Below are 22077 nucleotides of genomic sequence, written 5' to 3'. Positions count from 1 at the left end.
AAAGGAATATGGTATAAGCGAGTACACTACTGGGGATTTCTATGAAGCAAGAGCAGAAAAGCTAAGTCAAAAGATAGTGCCTTTCTACATCAGGTTTTTTGATTCAATATGTAAGTACAATCATAAGTACAAATGGTACTTACAGTTGTGCACACTACTGAGTGATGCCCGTGGGACAGTATTCTGTGAGATTGCTGCACCTCAGAGTAGGCAGAAAACACCAGAATACAGCAATCTTATTAGTATATATGTCCCCATTCACCTTAAATTCTTGCCATTCTAAGTCCTCAGAGTTGTAGTGGGCACTCTTTCTTTGTGTTTTAAGCAGCTGTCTGTAGAACCTAATGCTTAGTCACTTGTTCCAAAGACTGATCCACTTAGGCCTGGTCAAGAAAAAACAATGTTAAGTGGTTCAGTTTTCCTGAATTTGAAGGGGATGTCTCTCTTGACTACTCGGATCCTCTGGGCTCTTTAGTACATGTGCTCTGCATGCTCTCTGCCATGTGCTTGCTACTGCTACATTCTTCAGCCATGGCAAAACAGCAGTTTTATGGATGTCCAAATTGCTTCTTGCCATGTGGGAACTGCTGATCTGCTCCATACCATGATCTGTGTGATACTACATAGGAAATCTAGGAATCTCCATAAACTTAGACAAGTCAAAGTTGGTTCCAACTCAAAACTTAGAGTTAATTGGTGCAAATTTTGAAACAATCTCTTCCACTGCTGCCCTACTTCTACACAGACTTCAAAAACTAAGGTCTCAGCTTCAGATAGTACTATCTCAAAATGTGTTCCCTGCTCGCCAGGTCCTGCAACTATTGGGCTCCATGGCAGCGACTATCTCTCTAGTACATCTAGCAAGATTCCACATGAGGATACTCCAATGGCTACTATCATTTCAATGGTCCCTCATAACACAACCAGTGTCTTACCCGATCCGCATTACAGACCGTTGCAAACAGGATCTAATTTGGTTGATGAAGCCAGAAGATTTGTGGTGTCGCCCCTTCTTCCCCGCCTAACCCAAGGCCACAATGACCATGGACGCTTCCCTGAAGGGGTTGGGGGGGCATTTTCAAAGAAGGATTGTCCAAGATACTTGGTCCCCCATATAGGGCAAATTGCGTATCAATGTCCTAGAACTGAGGGCGGTACTCTAAGCGTTGCAAGCATTCCAATCAACCCTCCCGTCTCGGACAATTTCTGTCCAGTCAGACAATATATCAGTAGCTGTACATCAGCAAGCAAGGTGGAACCAGATCCTATCCCTTATGCCAGGAAGCCCTAAGAGTGTGGCAATGGGCGATAGCTTCCAACCGCTTTCTACTACCAATGCACATTCCCGGGAATTCCAGTCTAATTGCAGACAAACTGAGCAGGAACATTCTGATGCCTTACGAGTGGTCCCTCAACTCTGTAGCAGCGACTCACATTTTTCGTCGTTGTTGACAGCCTTTCTGCAGCCTATTTGCCTCCCCCTTGAACCACAAATGTAGCAGCTTCTTCACCCTAATTCCCCCACAGGGGGGAGTCCCCGAGAGATCCTCTGATTCACAATTGGCCCCCGGTTCTACTGTATGCCTTTTTCCCCATTCCACTCATACTGCAGTTACTGAAGAAAGCGGGACGGCTGAGAAGCAAAGTCATCCTCATTGTTCCCTACTGGCCCCATCAAGTTTGATTCCCTTTCCTATGGCCTCACCTGATTCACTGCCCATGGATCCGACCCAACCCCGGGACTTTTATCTCACCCACAAGGTTTGGTTCACCCCAACCTGCACAGCCTCAAGCTGACAGCTTAGTTTTTTCACTTCGTCTGATTGCCAGGCAAACAAATCTATCTTCCCCTGTCCGAAAGATCCTTCTGGCTTCCCATAAACCCTCCACCAGAAAACTCTACCACAGCAAATTGACCAGGTTTGTTATTTGGGCTAAACAACAAGGACTAGGCCCTTTCACAATGCTAGTTCATATTATTTTTGGACTACCTGTCAACTCTTGCCCATGCAGGAGCGTCAGCCTCAATTGTTACTGTACACCTAGCAGACATTGCCAATTTTCATAACGGCTCTAAACGACTCTTCTCTTATGACCCACTGTCTTTGTAAGACCTTTATGAAAGGAGTCATTCACCTCAGACCACCTATTAGAACTCCAACTGAGCTATGGAACTTGACCTTGGTTCTGCAGTCTTTAACATGGCCACCTTTCAAGTCTTCTGATGCATGCGATATGAAGCTCTTATCCTGGAAAACCCTATTCTTAGTAGCCATCACCTCAGGTAGGAGGGTATCAGAGTTGCAGGCTTTGAGCGTTAACCATCCTTATTTGATTTTTCACAAGGAAAGTAGCATTTCGAACTAACCCTTCCTTCTTGCCCAAGGGTATCTCAAATTTGACCTTAAACCAGACCATTGATTTACCAGTCTTTTTTTTCCCAAATTTTTCGAATAGAGGTGAATACCAGTTGCACACGTTAGGCGTACATAGACAGCTACATCTTTATTTAGACAGAACTAAACCCTTCAGAAAGTCAGACCAGCTCTTTATTGCCTTCTCAGACCCTAGACTGGGCAAAGATTTTTCCAGCTGAATGATAGGGCGTCCACTTTCCATGCTTGCTTGAGGTAAATCCTTGCACAAAATTACTGCAATTGACAGTTGTGAGGGGAGGCAAATAGATCTATGTCTGGGCATCCCCATTTCCTTATTATCATCCTGAAGACTTGTGAAAGTCACCTTGTCAAAATGGCTAAGAGACTGCATTACCTTTATCTGCCATCTGAACCAGTTAACTTTGCCTGCTACAGTAAAAGCTCATTCCACCAGGTCAGTGTCCACTTCCGTGGACTTTCACTCCAGAGCTTCTATGGATGACATCTGTGCAGTGGCCACTTCAGCATCCCATCATACCTTTATCACACATTACAAATTGGATATGGCCTCCAGTTGAAGAACATCCTTCGGCTCAGTGGTGCTCAGGAATATCCTTCCACAGGGCCACTCAGGACGCAGGTAGCTTGGGACTCAGTCCTATATGTAAGGAATGTATGAAGAGTCACAACATCAGATAAAGAAGTTATATCTTACATTAACATTCCATCTGTGTTGTAGATCTTCATACATTCCTTACGCCCCACCCTCCATCCCCCTGCCTAATGACTCCTGGTGGATCATTTGGTCCTGTCTACCTGATAAGGTATGTGCCTAGATAGGGCCTCCATTGTCTCAACTATTTCTATTATTTCTACTGTCTTTACTGGGTGGGCAAACTCGATCTGAAGAGAAGGAGGAGAGGGGCACTACGGGTAGGATTTAGCTCGAGTGTTTTTGGCTAGCGCGAGCTTGTGTATTGGCCGGATCGGTTCCAATGACAGAACTGAGGTCCTATATGAAAGGAATGTATGAAGGTCTACAACACAGATGTAATGTTATGGTGAGACATAACTTCTTTTTTAGTGAGAACAAACCATAGCTTCAAAATCTAACTTGAATCAATAGATTGATTTGCTAGTTTTCTTTCCAAGTTTTGCTAACAAAGGAAGACATACTGTGTACATACCTTAGATGTCCATAGACAACTCAGGTTCTATCTGCATCGTACTAAGAATTTCAGAAAATCATATCAGCTGTGTATATCTTTCTCTAAGAGCATGCTTGAACAATTGGTATTTAAGATAACCCTGTCAAAGTGGTTAGCAGATTACATTTCATTTGTCTATGATTCATGAGGTATGTCTTTACAATTAAAATGCCCTATGGCAACTTCAACCACATTTACAAAAATAGTGCCTATAAGTAACATATGCACTTCAGCAACCTGGTCCTCAATTCATACCTTTGTATCTCATTATAAGTTAGATGTGCAGTCAAGGACTCACACATCTTTCAGCTCTGCCACACTCAGGAATGTCCTTTCTTGAGACCATCCAGGTGCCTATCAGGTAGTTTGGGAATTTGTCCCTCATGTTGAATCAGACAAAAAAAGACAACATCGGATACAAACGTTATGTACTTACTATAATGATAGAACTGTGTTCTCTACTTTATATCTGGTTCAACTCCCCTGCCTCCTTCCCCATACCAAATTGTTATTGTTTACTTCTAGGGGATCGGACAGACCATCTGTGGACCCTGTCTGATTTGTACAGTTTACCTCCTTATCCTTCCCTCAATAGTTTGTCACCAATTTTTGGTCATCCAACAAACTCATTTTGAGGTAATTCAGGCAGGAGAGGGGGATTGTGGGTAGGGAAGGAGCCAAGCTTTCAGATCCAGTGCTTTGGTATAAGACACCGAGGTGGGATCCGACCGGATCCAACAAACAAATGTTGAACCATGTGAAAAGAAGACAACATGGATCTATTATGGTGACTTGAGTACGTAACTTTGTTTTTTTGCCCGTTGCACTCCCACACCCCTTGCTAATTATACATAACTCCAAGCTTGCACAATGTTAGGGAAAGTCCATATTTACGTACCCAGAGACCTGTGCAGTCTTGAACACCTGTCAATCCTCTGTGTAGCTGACTAAGTTTTGTTGACTAAACAGATGTCAACCAAAAGGAGATTTGATTACATTCAATTATCCCATATATATGATTTTTTTATTCAGTCCCTCATTCATTTTAGACTATTTATATTACCTCTCTTTCTTCTCCACCACAGCTTATTATTTACTTTGTACCCCCCCCCAGTATTATGTTAAGAAGTTAGTACATTTTCAGAGTTTGAAATAATATAAAATTATTTTAATATTTATTGATGCTAAATGCTCTGCACCGTAGTTCAGCATTCCTGTTGAATGTGCAACCTGCTTAATCCCCCCTTCTTATGTTAAATCATTGTCATAATTGTGAGCACTCCAAGTTAAGTAAACCTAGAAAAAAATGCCTTGCTGTTTGTTAGTAAAAGTGAATTTGTGATGGCTCAATCTCATTACATTATTTCTAGACATATTTTAAATCTTGTGTAATTGGCAGGAATTCCACAGTGTGGCCTTTAAGGGTTTTACCCACTTTTTATGTGGTTAAAGCAGTCAGCTTTGCTGAGTGCCAGTTCCACATAAAGGGAAGGTAACACTATAACCCTCAGTTTGTCATATCTTGGTGTTTACTGAGTTACTCTTTTTTTTCCTCATTACATAAATGATTTCTAAGTGTTAAGGCAGAATGCGGGTTTTAACCTGGGGATTATTTTATGAAGTTAATGTTTCTATATAGTGAAATGGGATTACATGGCTCGACATTGCCCATACCTTACATGAGGCTTATCTCAAAACATATATTAAACTTTCCTGTTGATTCAGCAATACATGGTTAATGTGTGGTACCCGGACATGACTTTATGCTTTCATGTATGCCGAATAGTTAAGCAACTTGATAGGTAGCCTAAATGCTTGAATTGTCTTACAGAGCACAGTGTATGAATTTTAGAAAGATAAACATTCATTCTGTAATTCATCTTTTAGGTTCATAGGGCATTTATAAGCCTAGCCAGAGTGTGTTTGGCTTTCGCCACCCATTTTAAATTAATTTTGCTATGCCCTTTTTCGAGGTTAGTATACTGTGCCTCTGTCTAACAGTGACACAGAAGTGATACCCGGGGTAAACCTACGATCTCCCATCCAGTCATCAAGATTCCTCTTGAAGAGAGTCAATGAGGGACTCTGCCTAACCTGGACTGGGATTTTATTCCAGAGTGAAGGGAGCCTCTGGGTTATGAATCTGTCCCTCCAGCATGTCCTATTTATTTCAGTGCTGAGGTTCAAGTCTCTCGGCAGTAGCTGGATGGTATTTGGATTTCCTGAGGTGCAGCAAGTCCATTAATTCGGGGGTTGGACATGGCTTTATACGTCAGGCACAGATCGCCTCTGAGCAGGCGGTATGCCACTGAGTAGAGCTGGAGTTTCTTTAACCGGGCAGCATATGGCATCTGTTTGAGCCCTTTGATCCTCTTGGTGAGGTACTTTTGGTGTCTTTCCAGTTGCTGCAGGTGTCTGGTAAGGTACATCCCAAAAGGGGCATTGTACTCAATTATGGGCCTGATGAGGGATGAGTAAAGAGGCACGATGACCTCCCCTGATCTAGATGTGAATCCCTTCATGATTAGGTGGGCTATATAAAATGTTTTTCTAACCACTTTGGCCACATGGTTGTCAAATGAGAGATTGCCATCAACTTGGGTCCCCAGGTCCCTAATTACTTCTTCTGTACTTAATGGATTACCACCTATGTGGTAATTTGTGGGCACTTTGTTTTTGCCAAAGGGGATGACTATACACTTTTTGGCATTTAGCTTGAGGCTATGGCTCTGGCACCAATTGTCTGTTTCTTTGAGGCCCTTTTGGAGGATGCTTGTGTCAGCTGGAGAGTCGATTATGGCGCCCAGTTTGCAGTCATCTGCAAACTTGGTCAGTCACAGTCCTTCCGTGTTGGCCTGTACCTCCGAGAAATATATACCGAACAAGAGAGGTCCCAGGACTGAGCCTTGTGGGACGCCACTTGTAACTGGTTTGGAGTCTGACATGGCTCCAGCAATTCTAGCCATGTGGGTTCTGTCCTTGAGCCAGTTTGCAACCCATCTAGTGACATAGGGGTTTATATTTAAGCTGGTGAGCTTATCTATAATGCCCGAGTGGGGTATTGTATCGAAGGCTTTTGCGAGGTCCAGCTAGGCTGTGTGGACCACCTTCCCATTGTCAATGGCCTTGGTGACTGTTTCAAAGAAATCAACCAGGTTTAAGAGGCAGGATCTGCCCTTAACAAAACTGAACTGGGTAGGATCCAGTGTCTGTAGGTCCCCAATATCTTTATTTATGCGGTCCATGATGATCCTTTCCATAGCTTTGCAGACCAAGCTAGTCAGGCTTATGGGGCGATAGTTTCCAGGATCTGTTGAGGCAACACCTTTGTGGAGAGGGACCACTGTTGCTGTACGCCACTCTTTGGGTACATATCCTGTAGTAAGGCTGAGATTGAACAGTAGTTTTATGTTTGGGTTTAGCTCTTCTTGGAGTTCATGTAGGATGCAGCCCGGGACACCGTCTGGTCCGATTGATGCTGTGTTTTTTGCTTTGGAGAGGGCGGCTCTTACCTGAGCATCTGAGATGTCAGGGGGGGCAGCACTCTGCTGGGATAGATATTTGCCCTTTTGGTGGGGAGGGGGGGGGTTTGCGCTGCACCTGTCAGCTAGGATGTTGGCAATGTCTGTGGGTTCAGTGTATTTTTTGTCATTTTGGACTAATTCTGAGCATATCTGGGAATTCCCACCCAGGTTCCTAACATAACTAACATAAGGTATCTTTTGATACCTTCAGGGTCACAGAGAGCTGAAGCTTGTCCTGGCAAGCGACAGGTGTAAGGCAGTTAATCAATTTTGGACAAGTCTGCAAATCTGCAAATTCAGGGCAGGATGTGTGCAATTACACACACACACAAAGTTACCTTAGAGGATCACCAGTTTAATTCTAAGTATGTCTTTGGGATGTCAGAGAAGATTGGAAATTGTTGAAAAAAAAATCACATGCAGACTCCACACTGAAGGCTCCCTAATGAGAAACTGAACTGAAAAAAAAGTGCTGCATTAGCAGTGCAAATCAATGCACTGTCCTGACAGTGGCTAAGGCACTCTGTCTTAAAATGGTGTTTGAATTATGGTTGCGTATTGCAATAACACTGTAGCTGCAGCATTGTATATATGTCTTTTTTTTTTTACTTCTATCCTGAAGTTTTAACACCAAGTAGTATAAACCTATCTTGGCTTAGTGTTGTGTGTGTGTGTGTGTGTGTGTGTGTGTGTGGTGTGTGTGTGTGTGTGTGTGTGTGTGTGTGTGTGTGTGTGTGTGTGTGTGTGTGTGTGTGTGTGTGTGTGTGTGTGTGTGTGTGTGTGTGTGCGTGTGTGTGCGTGTGCATGTGTGCGTGTGCATGTGTGCGTGTGCATGTGTGCGTGTGCATGTGCGTGTGTGCATGTGTGCGTGTGTGTGTGTGTGTGTGTGTGTGTGTGTGTGTGAGTGTGTGTGTGTGTGTGCCTGCATGGTGCAATCTTTGTTGTATTTGCTGAAGTAAATGAAACTAATAACTTAACTTTGTAACTTGTCAGAAACCATATATTTGCAAGATTCCTGGCTGCACAAAGCGTTACACAGATCCAAGCTCTTTACGAAAGCACGTGAAGACTGTACATGGTCCTGAGGCACATGTCACAAAGAAGCAACGTGGGGAAATTAATCCAAGACCTCCACCACCTAGAGATGCAGGTAGCAATTCTCAGTCCCGATCGCCAGGTCATCATACTCAGGGTACACTTGGAGAGCAAAGAGACCTCAACAGCATTACCTCTAGACGAGAAGAATGCCTGCAAATGAAAACGATCAAGACAGAAAAGCCAATGGTATGTAAAGATCAGCTCTTAAGGCAAGAAATATATATGTTAAGATTTCTGATAAGATTTACTACTGATAAAATAAGTTGCATATTTCAAAGACTGGATTTCTTACATGTTTAACTTTGCATAAGTAGCAGATGCTAATTAATGTAATCAACTGTAATACTTTAAGCATAAGCTGTTGCTAGATATTAAATGTGTGTTTTACATGGCTGTTAGGATTTGATTTTTGGAAGATAGAAGTGAGTACCCAATTCTGTGATTGTTGACGTAAATTATTTTGAATAGCATGCTCAAGTTATTCTGTATAGCATACACCAGTTTTGTGCAATGTACTATTTTTACTAATCATGACTTTATTATCTCCATCTTACTGATCATGTAATTGCTTTTTTAATCATGTCATTCGGTATTTGTAGGAGCTGTATTTTAAAAATTAAATTATAGAATTGGGTTCATAAGATTTAATACATCCATTTTATCACTTTTTTGCTTACTACTTACTGACCCAGTCTTTTTCTTTCTAATTTTTTGTGTACTTCTAACTTCCTAAGGACAGTGGGTAATAAGGTGAGGGACTCTATAACTTTCCTAAAATATTGTTTGTAATTGTATTTTACGTCTAAAACATCTTACTTCAAGTCACAGCACAGTTCCATAATGCATCTGAATTGTGATTGCTGTTGTGGTTGAATATCACTTTTCATTTCAATACCTGTAAAAACATGCCACTTTGAACAAGTTTGTAGGTGTACCCAAAGGAGGTGAAGCAATGAGACATACCGGATAATAATATAGGGTGTTATGAGTAGGTCGGGGATCCTGACTTATTTTGTGTTCAGGACATGGATGCCAGAAGTCTTGGCATCCATGTCAAGAACACATGATAGTAGGTTAGGAGTGAAGATCTGATCATAATTCCTTATAGTGCATGGAGCGTTTTATGTTCCATGTACTTCTACTTACAGAAAAGAAAAATGCTTTCAAAGCTGTAAAGCACTTAGCATGCCCTGTCAGAAAGCCAGTTTAACACAGTCCTTTACATTTATACTCACCTTCCATTTCTTTCAACTCTCCAGATTTTTTCCTCATGTTTAGTTAAAGTCCACGGTGTTCAAACTAAATTACTGTGTATTAAATTAATAAAATAAAAACCTACATTTAAGTCTCAGACTTCATATCCTTCAGAAAATGCAAGTGAACGCACATCTTGTTATTCTAGTAACTTTCTAAGTTTATAACAGGAAGTCAGAGAAATGTTATCAGAATGGATGGCATGCAGAAACAAATATTTTATTGTAGTGCTGCCATTTGCTGGTCAGTACTGGCAGATTTTACTACCTACTTTGCCTGACCTTAACAACTTAAACAGCAGTTGCTGAAAATTAGTTAATAAGGTTAGGTCTCATGTTACTCTAGATCTTAAACTGATTTGTCTTTTTCGGAATATTGAAGCGTAATCATTGCACTCCATGCACGGCAATAATAATAATAGTAGTATCTGCAAATTTTAGAAAAGGTTTAATAATAGGGAGAGGTGGTATGTAATTGGTGTGAATGATGTGAAGAGGAAACAGTTGTATCTTTACAGCACTTCTCTACATTTTTACATGATTGATTTGATCTTATGCAGCAGTTTTTCCTATTTGAATTAATGCAGAGTTATAATTGCAAATAATATTGCTCTCTTTTATTATGTTTGTTGTAATGCTATTCATTTATCGCAGCCTAGTAGTACTGTTCGTATCAGTGGTGATATATATGTATATATATATATATATATATATATATATATATATATATATATATATATATAAAACTACTGTTTAGTTAAACAAACTTTGCAGACTGAAAAAAAATGTCCAGTATAAATAGTTACAGAATTCTGCACTAACTTTGCTTATAATCCACAAATACTTCCTTTTATTTTCCTATACACTGAATTTTTTTTTATTGAAAAGTTAATAATTTTAAAATAAAATTCACAAGTCTTTAAGAGACTTGGTAAAAAATGGTTGCATGCATATGTACCCATTGTATAAAACATAATTAATGTCTGTGTTGTATTTATTTTTGCATTTTTTCTCTATGTATAGATATTGCCATATGTAAAATAGATAGTGTCCATTTTTTTAAATGTTGTTTGCCCCACTTCCTGTCAGCCATCAGTCCTCCCAAGACTCAACCAACTCATTTGTTCTGTTTGGATGAGAGATAGTTTTAGGAGGCAGTCATCCAACCAGCTGGCAAGCTTTTCTGTTGCCCCTAACCTTCATAGGTTCATAGATTAGTACTAGGCTAACTGCCCTTGTGAGCCATTTTAAGCCAAGCCAGTTACCTCATGTGAGAATCAATCCCTGCTCCTTGTGTGTATAAGGTAAACATCTTAACCGTTATGCCAACCTCCCACCCCCTTCCCCTTCATTACCTTCCCGCAGCAGCTGACATGGTAACTCTGCAGTACTGACCTTCCAAACATGTACTCTGCCAAAACATGCCTGACTCTTGTTACAGTATACACATGCATACCACCATCAAGATGCTGTTGCTGCTGGCAGGACTTAACCCTTGTGACAGATTCCACTGGATGTCAGTGCAGCAGCAAGTTTTGCTGCCTGTTTCCTCCCAATGATGGGCAAGCTGGTATCAGCGTCTCACTCCCCCATTCACTTTTGCATTGCTTGTTTTACTGGTCAGTCTTAGCAGTCTGAATTGCAGTCAAGGTTTTATCCTTTCTTGCAGTGGAGCTGTTTCTTTTCCATCTTGGCTGATGTTTTATGTGTTTTCTAGGTTTGTCTGATGTACTGCATCTTGTGCTTTGTCTACTTTTTTATTGCATGCATGTCTGTCATCTAGATGTTAGTGATGTGTACCAAGTCTAGTGTGGTCTGTCGTTTTCATACATGGTGAATCCTGTATCTAAGAAATAAGAACTCTTCATACTCGGGTCAACTACTTATGATGTAGAGGATGAAATGCAATAAGTTAAGCATGCGTTGAACATTTGGAGACATTTCTGATTTCATACAATGACTTAAAGATTATCTGTTAAATACAATTTCTGGTGTTCATTGTAATGCACATTTTTGCAAAGGTAAACATTCAAGTAAGATTTTTTTTCATATTTATTAACTTATTAGTGGCATTGTGTAATATGTGTGTGCATTTGTGTATGTATGAATTTGTTTATGTATTCCAGTATATTTACACATATACTTCTCCTCCTGTCTTTTTCTTGCATGTATATACATATGAATTAACCAGCATTTTTACTGTGTGTACCTTTCATTGCTTATTACATTAAGTATAACGTGTAACTGTGCAGGTACCGGGTGCAGAAAACGGCCAAAGCAGTCAGTATTTCTGGTGGGATCTTTGTAGTTTTCCTCTCTTTGGCTTGTTAGTAATTACTGTGTTGTTCAGTGTGTTAACAAGCTCAGTACAAATAATGACTAATACCACAGTAGCTTTGTTATAAATGCTGAAGTGCATAAATGCCTAGTACATCTCATCCCAACCACAAAGCCAGCAACACTCCATCAGTCACAACATGACATTAGAAGTTGGTCCATAAAAAGGCTCATTTATAAGCTTGTTATAAATAACATATTGTTATATAGAGCATCTTTGAAACTGTACTACTGTATGTAAGGCCACTTCACATACAGTAATTCCTAGTAAAACAAAAATGATGCATTTTTTTGCTTGTTTTACTGCAGACATCTCAGCCAAGCCCTGGTAGTCAGTCTGCATGCAGCAGTGAACAGTCCCCCATCAGCGACAATTCCAACAGTGGGCTCGACCTTCATGTAAGCCGAGGAGGCAGTGTAGGAGACCTCAGTGCCTTAGAAGAAGCACCAATCATGGATTCTACCATTTCGACAGCCAGCACAGCACTCAGCCTGCACACCAGGAAGAATGTGACAGGGACCAAATGGATGGAGCAAGTCAAACTTGAAAGGTTGAAGCAAGTCAATGGCGTACTTCCAAGATTAAACCCTATCCCACCTTCCAAAGCCCCAACCTTGCCTCCAGTCATAGGAACTGGTAAGTTAAAGCAGTGACATTCAAGGGTTCTGCTTTAATTTTTTTTCCTTTTTAATGCTGCAGGCATAAGAAAGTTACACATATTACTGGAAACCTTATTCATTTTATCCAGGTAATTTGGTAAGGCAGTATTGCATCATTTGTCTTTGTCTCTTTTACCTTTTGTATGAAAGATACACTTCATCGCATCACTAACACTGTCATTTCATTTTTTCTTGCTCTTGTTTTTTTTTTTTTATCTCTTGACTTCTATTTACAGTAGAAGTGGAGCTACTTGAGATTATTAAATTTTCAACTACTAACATAAAGGCTGCTGTTTATTTTCAGCTTTGTCCAGTTTTGTGAACCTGTGAATTATTATGTCCTCTTTTATTGCTCCCACCCAGTCAGTCATAGATATGGATGGAATTATGGAAAATAAACCAAAGAAAATAACTGTAATAAAAGCCATAAAGAATTTGCTGCTACATTGTTTGATTGACAAGATAATGTACAAGTAAAAAAGTAAACTGCATTATTTATTCATTTCGGAATTACAGTCACATTAGAGATATATAGATTTACAGCAGTATTAAATAAAAACATCTATCTATATTTTTCATATTATAGATCTGTCTTTTTGCATGTGAAACTGAATATATATTAGAATTACTGTGCTGGTCAGAAGTGCATAATGACCTGACTGTGTGCATGTGAGGAGAGAGAAAATGAAGTAAAGGGTTGCTTTCCCCTTATATTGTTCCCGTACCTGAAAGATTGTCCTCTCATGTTCCCTTCAGAGTAAGAGCTTCACCAGCGGAGCAGTGCATGAGCTCAGGGAGACTGTGACAGAAAAGAAGGTTAACAGTATGGTGACTTGAGATGATACCAGAAAAGTAGGCTGCTTAATAGAGGTCTTATTTGATGGGTAGCTCCATGTGAAGAGCTTTGTCCTACAGATCCTGAGTATGGAGTTTAATTCTGAACTCTGGATACTGTCTGCATGGCGATTGCTTGTTCTGTCAGTGTCTTAAAGGCTTGTAGTTGGTTACTAGGCTATTGATCTAGGAGACATTTTAAGCCTAGCCAAACTTATCTCACATTTACCAATATATCGCTGATGCGTCAATACCTCAAGGAATTTTACACTTACAGTACTGACTTGTAGACATCAAGCCTTCACAGGCTGACGCTATCCACAAGGGACATAGGTACCAAATTAAGGGTAAATTTGTGATTTTCCACCTGCGCAGTCATAGATGTATGCGGAATAATGAATAATAAGCTAATTAAAATTACTGTTATAAACAACCCTAAACAATTTACTGCCAAGTGTTTTTGGTTGGAAAGTTAATATACAAATAATATACTTTTCTGGAGGTGCTCTGGTTTATACTCTTCTTATTGCATTAAACTGCTTCTCTCTCTCTCTCTCTCTATATATATATATATATATATATATATATATATATATATATATATATATATATATATATATATATTTATATATCTGTATATGTGTGTGTGTGTTTATTTGTGAATGTTTCTTTTTCTGTTTGCGTATATGCATGCATTTCTCTCTCATCTCTACTGTGTGTATGTGTGTGTGTGCGTTTTATAAATATATTTATATGTAATGTCTGTATGTGTACTCTTGCCTTTCTCAATAAAAGAGTCCATAGACCAACCCATTTACATGTTAACAGAGGATAAATAGATAAAATGAAAAAAAAGAGGAGCTAGGTAATGAGCCTTCATGTTATGTAACAGATTGGTTTTAAAATGCTGAATTGTGCGGTGTTTAAATGCACGGTTCTACTCCCTGCAACATTGGCAGATATAGCAGCATTTTCAAAAGGGTTCATAGGATGATACTAGACTATTGGCCTGGAGGCCCTTACAAGCCTAGCCAAGAATTTCATCATTATTTCCACAAAGTCAGAAGCTGTTTGCTCTGTCCAGTAGGGACACAGGTGGGATCCCAGGGGTGTATTTTCTGTATCCCATCAAGTCATCCAGGTTCCTGTTAAAGAGGTCTAGAGAGGTGCTCTGCTTGACATGGAGAGGGAGTCTATTCCACAGATGGGGGAGTCTTTGGGACACAAATCTATCCTGCCAACAAGTTCTATTAATGTCACAGACCAGGTTGAGGCCTTGCGTGTGGGTTGCTTGAGTGGAGTTTGATTTATGGATATGCATCAACTGCATCAAGGCTGGGTTTGAAATGGCCTTGTATGTCAGACACAGGTCACCTCTGAGCAGTCTGTACAAGACTGAGTAGAAGGACAGGGCTTTTACTGTATCTGTATAAGATAGGTGTTTGAGACCCTGGATTTCCTGGACAGGAACCTCTGTGGTCTCTCCAGCTGCTGCATGTGTTGGCAAGGTGCATACTGAAGTGGGCATTGTACTCGATAATGGGTCTGATAGGGGAGGAGTACAGGGCTGTTATGACCTCCTTGTTCCTGGATGAAATACCCTTACTTATGAGGTGGGCCATGTAGAAAGCCTTCCGTAAAATGGAGTCAACATGGTGGTCAAATGTTACGTTGCTATCAGCCTGGGTGCCCAAGTCCCTCACGACTAATTGCATGGTTAGTACATTGTTATTAATGTGATAATTAGCAGGGATGCCATTTTCTTCAAAGGGGATAATGATACATTTCTTGGCATTCAGTTTGAGGCCATGCTTCTGGCACCAGTCATTTGTTTGGGTAAGGCCCTCTTGGAGGATGTTCACATCACTAGGGGAATTTAAGACAGCACCCAGCTTGCAGTCATCAGCAAACTTTGTCAGCCACAAACCACTGGCTTTGGCTTGCACCTCAGAAAAGTATATCCCAAACAGCAGAGGCCCCAAAACCGATCCTTGGGGTACACTGCTCATTACGGGTATACTACTAGAGGTGGCTTCCCCTATTTTGACTGAGTGGGTTTTATCAGTGAGCCAATTAGCTACCCATCTTATAACATACTGGTTGATGCCTAGCTGGGAGAGTTTATCTATTATGCCTAAATGGGGATTAGTGTCAAAGGCTTTGGCTGGTCAAGATAGGTGGTGTGCACCGTCTTCCCCTCGTTCGTGGCTTTGGTGACTGTTTTGAAGAAGTCGACCACGTTTAACAGGAATGATCTCCCTTTGACAAGACCAAACTGTGTGGGGTCAAGCATTTGGAGGTTTCCAATCGCTTGACCTCACACAGTTTGGTTTTGTCAAAGGGAGATCATGCCTCCTGAAAGTCTGTGAACTGTAATGGTAGTCTTGTATCTTTTGTAAAGTTTCTGACAATTTTGAAATTCTTCTGGTGGTAGATTTATAGCAAGACATTGATATTTTTGTTTTCGTCTTCTCATGTGATTTTTATGAATCTATCATGTATTTATTTTAGTTAATATCTTGATAACTGAGGATTTCAAACAGTGCAGAAAGGAGGCATGGAGAAAAAACTCTACATTTGCAAAAGTTTGTTATGAAAGGCTATTCATCATATAACACAGTTTAATAGTACTTGTAATGTGCAAAATATAGTAAAAAATGAACATCACAGTATGTTGTTTCTTGAAAAACAAATTTTACTGTCATCAGAAGACATTCGCAGCATTTCTTCTACGGCATGGAACAAGAAGGGAAAATATATTCTTGCTGTTGCATGACAAAATTGATGTCTAGTGAATGATTTCTGTAGGTATGAACAGCAATTAATATTTTATTTGTACATTTTCTTTACCACAAAGCATGTGCTGTGTGGTGCATGGGAAGTATTGAGAGCTTCTGAAATGTCATAGAAGTAATGCTCATTCATAGCTTCTATTCTTCATAGGTTGGTACTAGGCTATGGGCCCTAGGTCCTATACAAGCCTAGCCATAATAATTCCCTGGCTATTTCTTCCCAGAATATTTACTTCCCTGGTCCCCTGTCTAGCAGGGTGACTGACGTGATCCCCGGGGTGAATTTCCCATCTCCCATCCAATCGTCAAGGTTTCTTTTGAAGAGGGCCAGAGAGGCACTCAGCTTGACATGTATGGGCAGTCTGTTCTAGAGTATGGGGAGTCTCTGGGTCAGGAACCTATCCCTCCAACATGTTTTGTTCATTGTGATGACCAGGTTTAGATCCCTGGAGCATGTAGCTCTGAGGGATTGGGATTTCTTTAAGTGTAGCATGTCCAACAGCACTGGGTTTGACATGGCCTTGTATGTTAAGCACAGATCGCCTCTGAGTAGGCGATATGCGACAGAGTATAGCTGGAGATTTTTTACATGGTCAGCATAGGGCATCTGCTTTAGGCCTGTGATTCTTTTAGTGAGGTATTTCTGTGGCCTTTCCAGTTGTTGCAGATGTCTTGTGAGGTACATGCCAAACGGGGCATTGTACTCTATAATGAGTCTAATGAGGGATGAGTACAGTGGGACAATGTCCTCCTTTTTTCTGGATGAAAAGCCCTTAGTGATGAGGTGTGCCACATAGAAGGTTTTCCTGACTGTTGTGGCTATGTGGTTATCAACGGTGAGACCATTGTCTACCTGTGTCTGTAAGTCCCTTAATCACACTTTTGGTGTTTAGCGTACTGCCACTTATGTGGTAATTCATGGGTACATAGTTTTTCCCAAAGGGGATAACTATACATTTCTTGGCATTGAGCTTGAGCCCATGGCTCTGGCACCAAGCATCTGTTTCTGTAAGGCCCTTTTGTAGAATATCCACATCATTTGGGGATTTGATAATGACTCCCAGTTTGCAGTCATCTGCGAACTTTGCTAACCAGAGTCCCTTAATGCTGGCCTGCACTTCAGAGAAGTAGATGCCAAACAAGAGCGGTCCCAGGACTGAACCCTGAGGAATTCTGCTTGTCACTTGTCTGGAGCTGGATTTTGAGTCTGCTACTTTTACAGTGTGGGTTCTGTCAGTAAGCCAGTTGGCAACCCATTGAGTGATGTAGGGATTAATGCCCAGCTTAGTAAGTTTATCTCTGATTCCAAGGTCCAGATAGGCTGTGTGGACTACCTTACCCTTGTCCACGGCTCTGGAGACTGATTCGAAGAAGTCAATCAGGTTGAGGAGACAAGATCAGTCCTTTACGAAACTAAACTGGGTGGCGTCCAGTGTTTGAAGGTTGCCAATGCCTTTGTTTATAAGTTCCATGATAGTGCATTCCATGGCTTTGCAGGTCAGGCTCATAAGACTGATGGGATGATAGTTCCCAGGATCCAAGGTGGATCCCCCCTTGTGGAGTGGGATAACTGTAGCTGTGCACCACTCATTGGGCATGAAGCCTGATGTGAGGCTATGATTAAACATGAGGTGCCAGTTCATTTTGAAGTTCATGTAGTACACAGCCCGGGATGTCCTCTGGTCCCATGGATGCTGTATTCTTAGCTTTTGAGAGTGCGTTTTTACCTGTGTGGCCGTGAGTACCAGAATTTGACAATCTTTTGATATTGAGATGGGCCCTTTAGGGGGTGAGAGGGGGGTGAAGTTGGCACTGAATCGATTTGCCAGGATATTGGCAATATCCTTGGGATCAGTATATTTTAATGCCATTCTGTTGTAGCTCAGAGCAGATCTGAGCATTGCCATTTAGATTCTTGACATAACTATAGAATGGCTTGTGGTTGTCCCTGGAATCTTTGACAATTTTTTTTTGTAACTAGCTTTGGAGGATTTTATGAGGGATTTCAGCTTCTTACTGAGGCTGCTTTGGGACTTTTTTGCATCCTGGGATTTTCCTCTTTTCTGCAACAGTTTCTTTCTTCTGTTGTATAGTTTGTTTATGGAAGGGGACCACCAGATTGGGTTCCTTTTTTTGGAGGAGACCGTCTTGGTTCTGGATTAAGTGCATGCAATAGTTACAAGAGATATTGGTTTACTTTGGGTGCACAGCTGCTTTGCTTTGAAGAACACACCCTTATACTGTCACTCTTTACTATGGTCATGTTTGGTAGTGTCAGACAAGTTTCACATAAAAGACTACAGGACAGGTAACTCTGCTGCAATGGAGTATATTTTATTAGTCATGGAAGGAAAGGTACTTGGTGCTAGGACTCTGGATAAGGGAAGTATACTGGTCAGTAACCCATTGTGGATGAATGCTAAATGTATTTATGGTGTGTACAGTGTGTACACTGTTGTGTTAACAATATCACCTCAAATGATTTGTTGGAGATTATCTTTTCTTCGTGTAAAGCTTAATTATGCTTTAATCCCCTTTAGAGACTGTTGCTGGTTGGTGTTGCAAGGTTGATGCTTTATGCAGCTGTGGGGTCAGAACAGCAAGATACTTGATCTTGAGGTCTCCCTTAAACTGTAGTAGCAGAGTTGCTGCACCTTATTAACTTTGGAAGTGAATAGAGTGGAGGATCATCTTTAATGCTAAGTGCCATCTGTTCATTTAGGGAGGAGAGGTAGACCAAAGATATGTATCTGTAGACCTGATGTCCTTGGAAGAACCATACCAAGTAAGAAAGTAATTTTTTTCTGTGCAGTTTTTATAACCTGCCCCAGCTTGCTAACCATCACGCCCCCCCCCCCAATCAGACAAGGTTATTTGATCCCTTTTCCCCAGGAATTTCACACAGTATCATGATGAGAGAGAGTTGTTTGGAGCAGGTTATCATTAAAGCAGTGGCATGAATGCTTTGAGCCCACAACAGTATCCAGTAGGTGTAGTATCCAGTAAGGGTATGTTGTAGTCTAACTCCATCCTCTCGGGAGAGGATAAGGGGATCTTTGTAACCATGGAAGATTACAGTGCCTTTCTTTTTGTGGGTACTTGCTTCCTGTCATCCAGTGTAAAGGCTGTCCCCCATTGGCGGTATGGCGAACCTAACTCCCACTACTAGGTCACATTTTTGCATCCAAATCCCTACTTGCATGGGACCTGTGCAGGATGGCCATGGATCTGTCCTGTTATTCTCCTTTCCTAGAACCGGCATCTCCTTCCTCCACTGCCACCCACTGCCAGCAGTACACAATTCCTGAGCTGCTAGTCACACACGGGTGATCTCTGCTATAGTCAGGCCTTTATCCCTACTGGAACTGGTCACTTGAGAAAATAATTCAGATATGTAGAGCTGTGCATTAAATCTGCAAGCAAATGTGAATGCTGCTAGTATGAAACTAGCCTCAGCAGGAAATTAAATGTAAATGTAAATTTCGCTAGTTTGAACTAGCCTCAGAAGGAGTTAGCGTTCTCTTATGTACTGAGCAGTGATGGGCTGTGTTGTGGCTGTCATGAACTTGGCTCCTTTGTTGGAGAAGGTGTCCATTTTAAGTCTTAGTTTAAAGCATTTCTGTTTAAAAAACACAATTATAATACACCATAAAAATCTGCAGAAATATATTAGTGTAGCTTGCTCCTTGATTGTTGGTACTGTATCATCATAATTACAGTATGTTCATGCATATCTGTAAAGATAAAACAATATCAGCACACATAGTCAGGTGTTGCTACATCTTTTCTCTGCAGATGACACGTATTGACATACTTTCATATAAAATTGGTTGTACACTTCAGTTTTTGAAAATGAAACATTTAATGTAAGCAGAAACATTACATCATTTGTTTAAAAGAAGGTAAGGAATAATGAGGTGTGGATTCGCACTGTACGTCTATGCTAACAAGTTCCTTATGTAGACATGTAATTGTGTGGTATAGTGCAATAGTTGTTAGAGTTAAGGAATCTGTTCTACTTTAAGGCCATATGTTTATATTGCAATAACGTCTGTTCCTGTGATTTCACTTGTGAGAAATTTTGTGTGCAAGCATGCCCCTCATGCTGTTTAGATGTACAATTTTGAATGTTTAGCATGCAAAATCGTGGGGCGGCCGCAGTGGTACAGCGGTTAGCGTTGTCACCTCACAGCAAGAGGTTCTCCTGTTCGATTCTTGGCTGAGGTCCTTTCTGTGTAGAGTCTATATGTCCTCCCCGTGGTCGCGTGAGTTTTCTTCGGGTGCTCCGGTTTCCTCCCACATCCCAAAGACATGCTGTTGGTGGATTGGACACTCTAAGTTGGCCCTAGGCATGAGTGCGTGCATGTGTACCCTCTGTGGAAGGTTGGGTGCCAGGCTGGCAACTCGACACTGTAAAACTCCACTGCCAATCATGAGCGGACAGGTGATCCATTGTGGCGACCCCTAACTGGGATTAGCCGAAAGAAGAAGAAGAGCATGCAAAAACATGAACACACAGCAGCAATTCAAAATAATGATATTGATAGAAGTGCCCTAGCTAAACACTCAACCCTATTCTCTAATATACATGAGTTTAGTTTCAAGAAAAAAATGTCATTATGACTGAGTTTGTAACCCTAACAGACAATTTTAGGGGGGATGGAAGTGACCAACTATTTTCCATTTGAAAAGGTTATTCACAATGTTGCACAGTTTAAAACTTAAAATATTTTGCAGACAAAATAGCATTTTCAACAAGCCAACTATCTTAAAAGCCCAACCAAGCAAAGACTTACAGTACCTATCATATCAGATTTGTTTGACATGCTGCCTGACCAGTAAAACACATTGTTTTGCTAAGAATTCTCAGAATTGAGATCAACATGGCCACTTTGTGAAGTAATTTCAGTTTGTTCTCATGGGTTTTACATCTGTCATCTATATTAATGAACTCAGTCCCAGTGAGTGAGATGGATGTACTGCCACTATGAACCTGAGCAAAATGTTATCCATTAGAATCACTAGGATCAGTTTACTTTTGGTTGAGGTCAGTACAGTCTCAGAGTGTGAGTAATTATGTTGTAGTTGCATATACCCCCTTCCAAAAAAATTGTCTCTTACTTCCTGAAGTACACTCTGTGCAATTTTCAAGTGTTTAGATTTATGTTTTGGATTGAGTATCTGTACTTCCTGGAAATGTTTAAATGAATAAAATATAGTACATGAGGTGGGTAAAAGCAAAATTAATTTAATGAATGGTTAGCGCTTTCACATCAATTTGCGATGCTTCATCAGACCAAAGAAACATATAACATCACTTCCTATATATAAGAACCAATTAATTATGTATTCAATTATTTAATTAAAATTTAAAGTTAACATGCAAATAAGAAGCATAAAACACAATAAGAAAATATAAAACTTTAAAGTAAAACATATATATCTAAATATTCACATATATTTTATCTGAGAGACCTGGCTTTCAAATAGGGCTTAATAGAGGCTCTATCATTGAGCCCCGGTGGTCTATCTGCTTGCACTTCTAAAATCCATTTTAACTCACATTGTTCTGTTAGATTTTTTAAGTCCCTTAATCTAGGGCTTGGATGTATGCATTCTATAACCTTGAAACTAAACTCATGTATATTAGAGAATAGGGTTGAGTGCTTAGCTAGGGCACTTCTATCAATATCAATATTTTGAATTGTTGCTGTGTGTTCCCTTACATGTTCCTTTAGTGACCTATTGGTCATACCTGCATAAAATGAATTGCAGGTATTATATACAGCTAAATAAATTAAATTCTTAGTTGTACAGTTAGCTGACCCATTACATTTATATATTCTATTCATTTTGGGATGTATGAAATTATTATCTGGGGCCAACACACTACAAATACTGCAATTACCATATTTTATTAATCCACTTGTGTTGCCAATACATTTATTGCTAGTATGACAGCAATCTCTTTAATTTTTTTCTGTTATTATAAC

General features: G+C 40.4%; 1 protein-coding gene across 1 annotated transcript in view; it reads left to right on the top strand.

The window, feature by feature from the left end:
* The window catches only part of GLI3 (GLI family zinc finger 3), a 1844924-nt gene that overhangs the window by 1817849 nt on the left and 4998 nt on the right, over positions 1 to 22077 (top strand). The window contains exons 13-14 of the mRNA XM_044064809.1: positions 8104 to 8394; positions 12108 to 12435. Of these exons, the coding sequence (XP_043920744.1) occupies positions 8104 to 8394; positions 12108 to 12435 (619 nt within the window). The remainder of the gene's footprint in view (positions 1 to 8103; positions 8395 to 12107; positions 12436 to 22077) is intronic.

This window comes from Protopterus annectens, chromosome 3.part0 (genome assembly GCF_019279795.1).
Source record: "Protopterus annectens isolate FY-2018-M chromosome 3.part0, PAN1.0, whole genome shotgun sequence".
NCBI classification, from domain to species: Eukaryota; Metazoa; Chordata; order Ceratodontiformes; family Protopteridae; genus Protopterus; species Protopterus annectens.
This window is presented reverse-complemented; position numbering and strand designations above follow the sequence as displayed.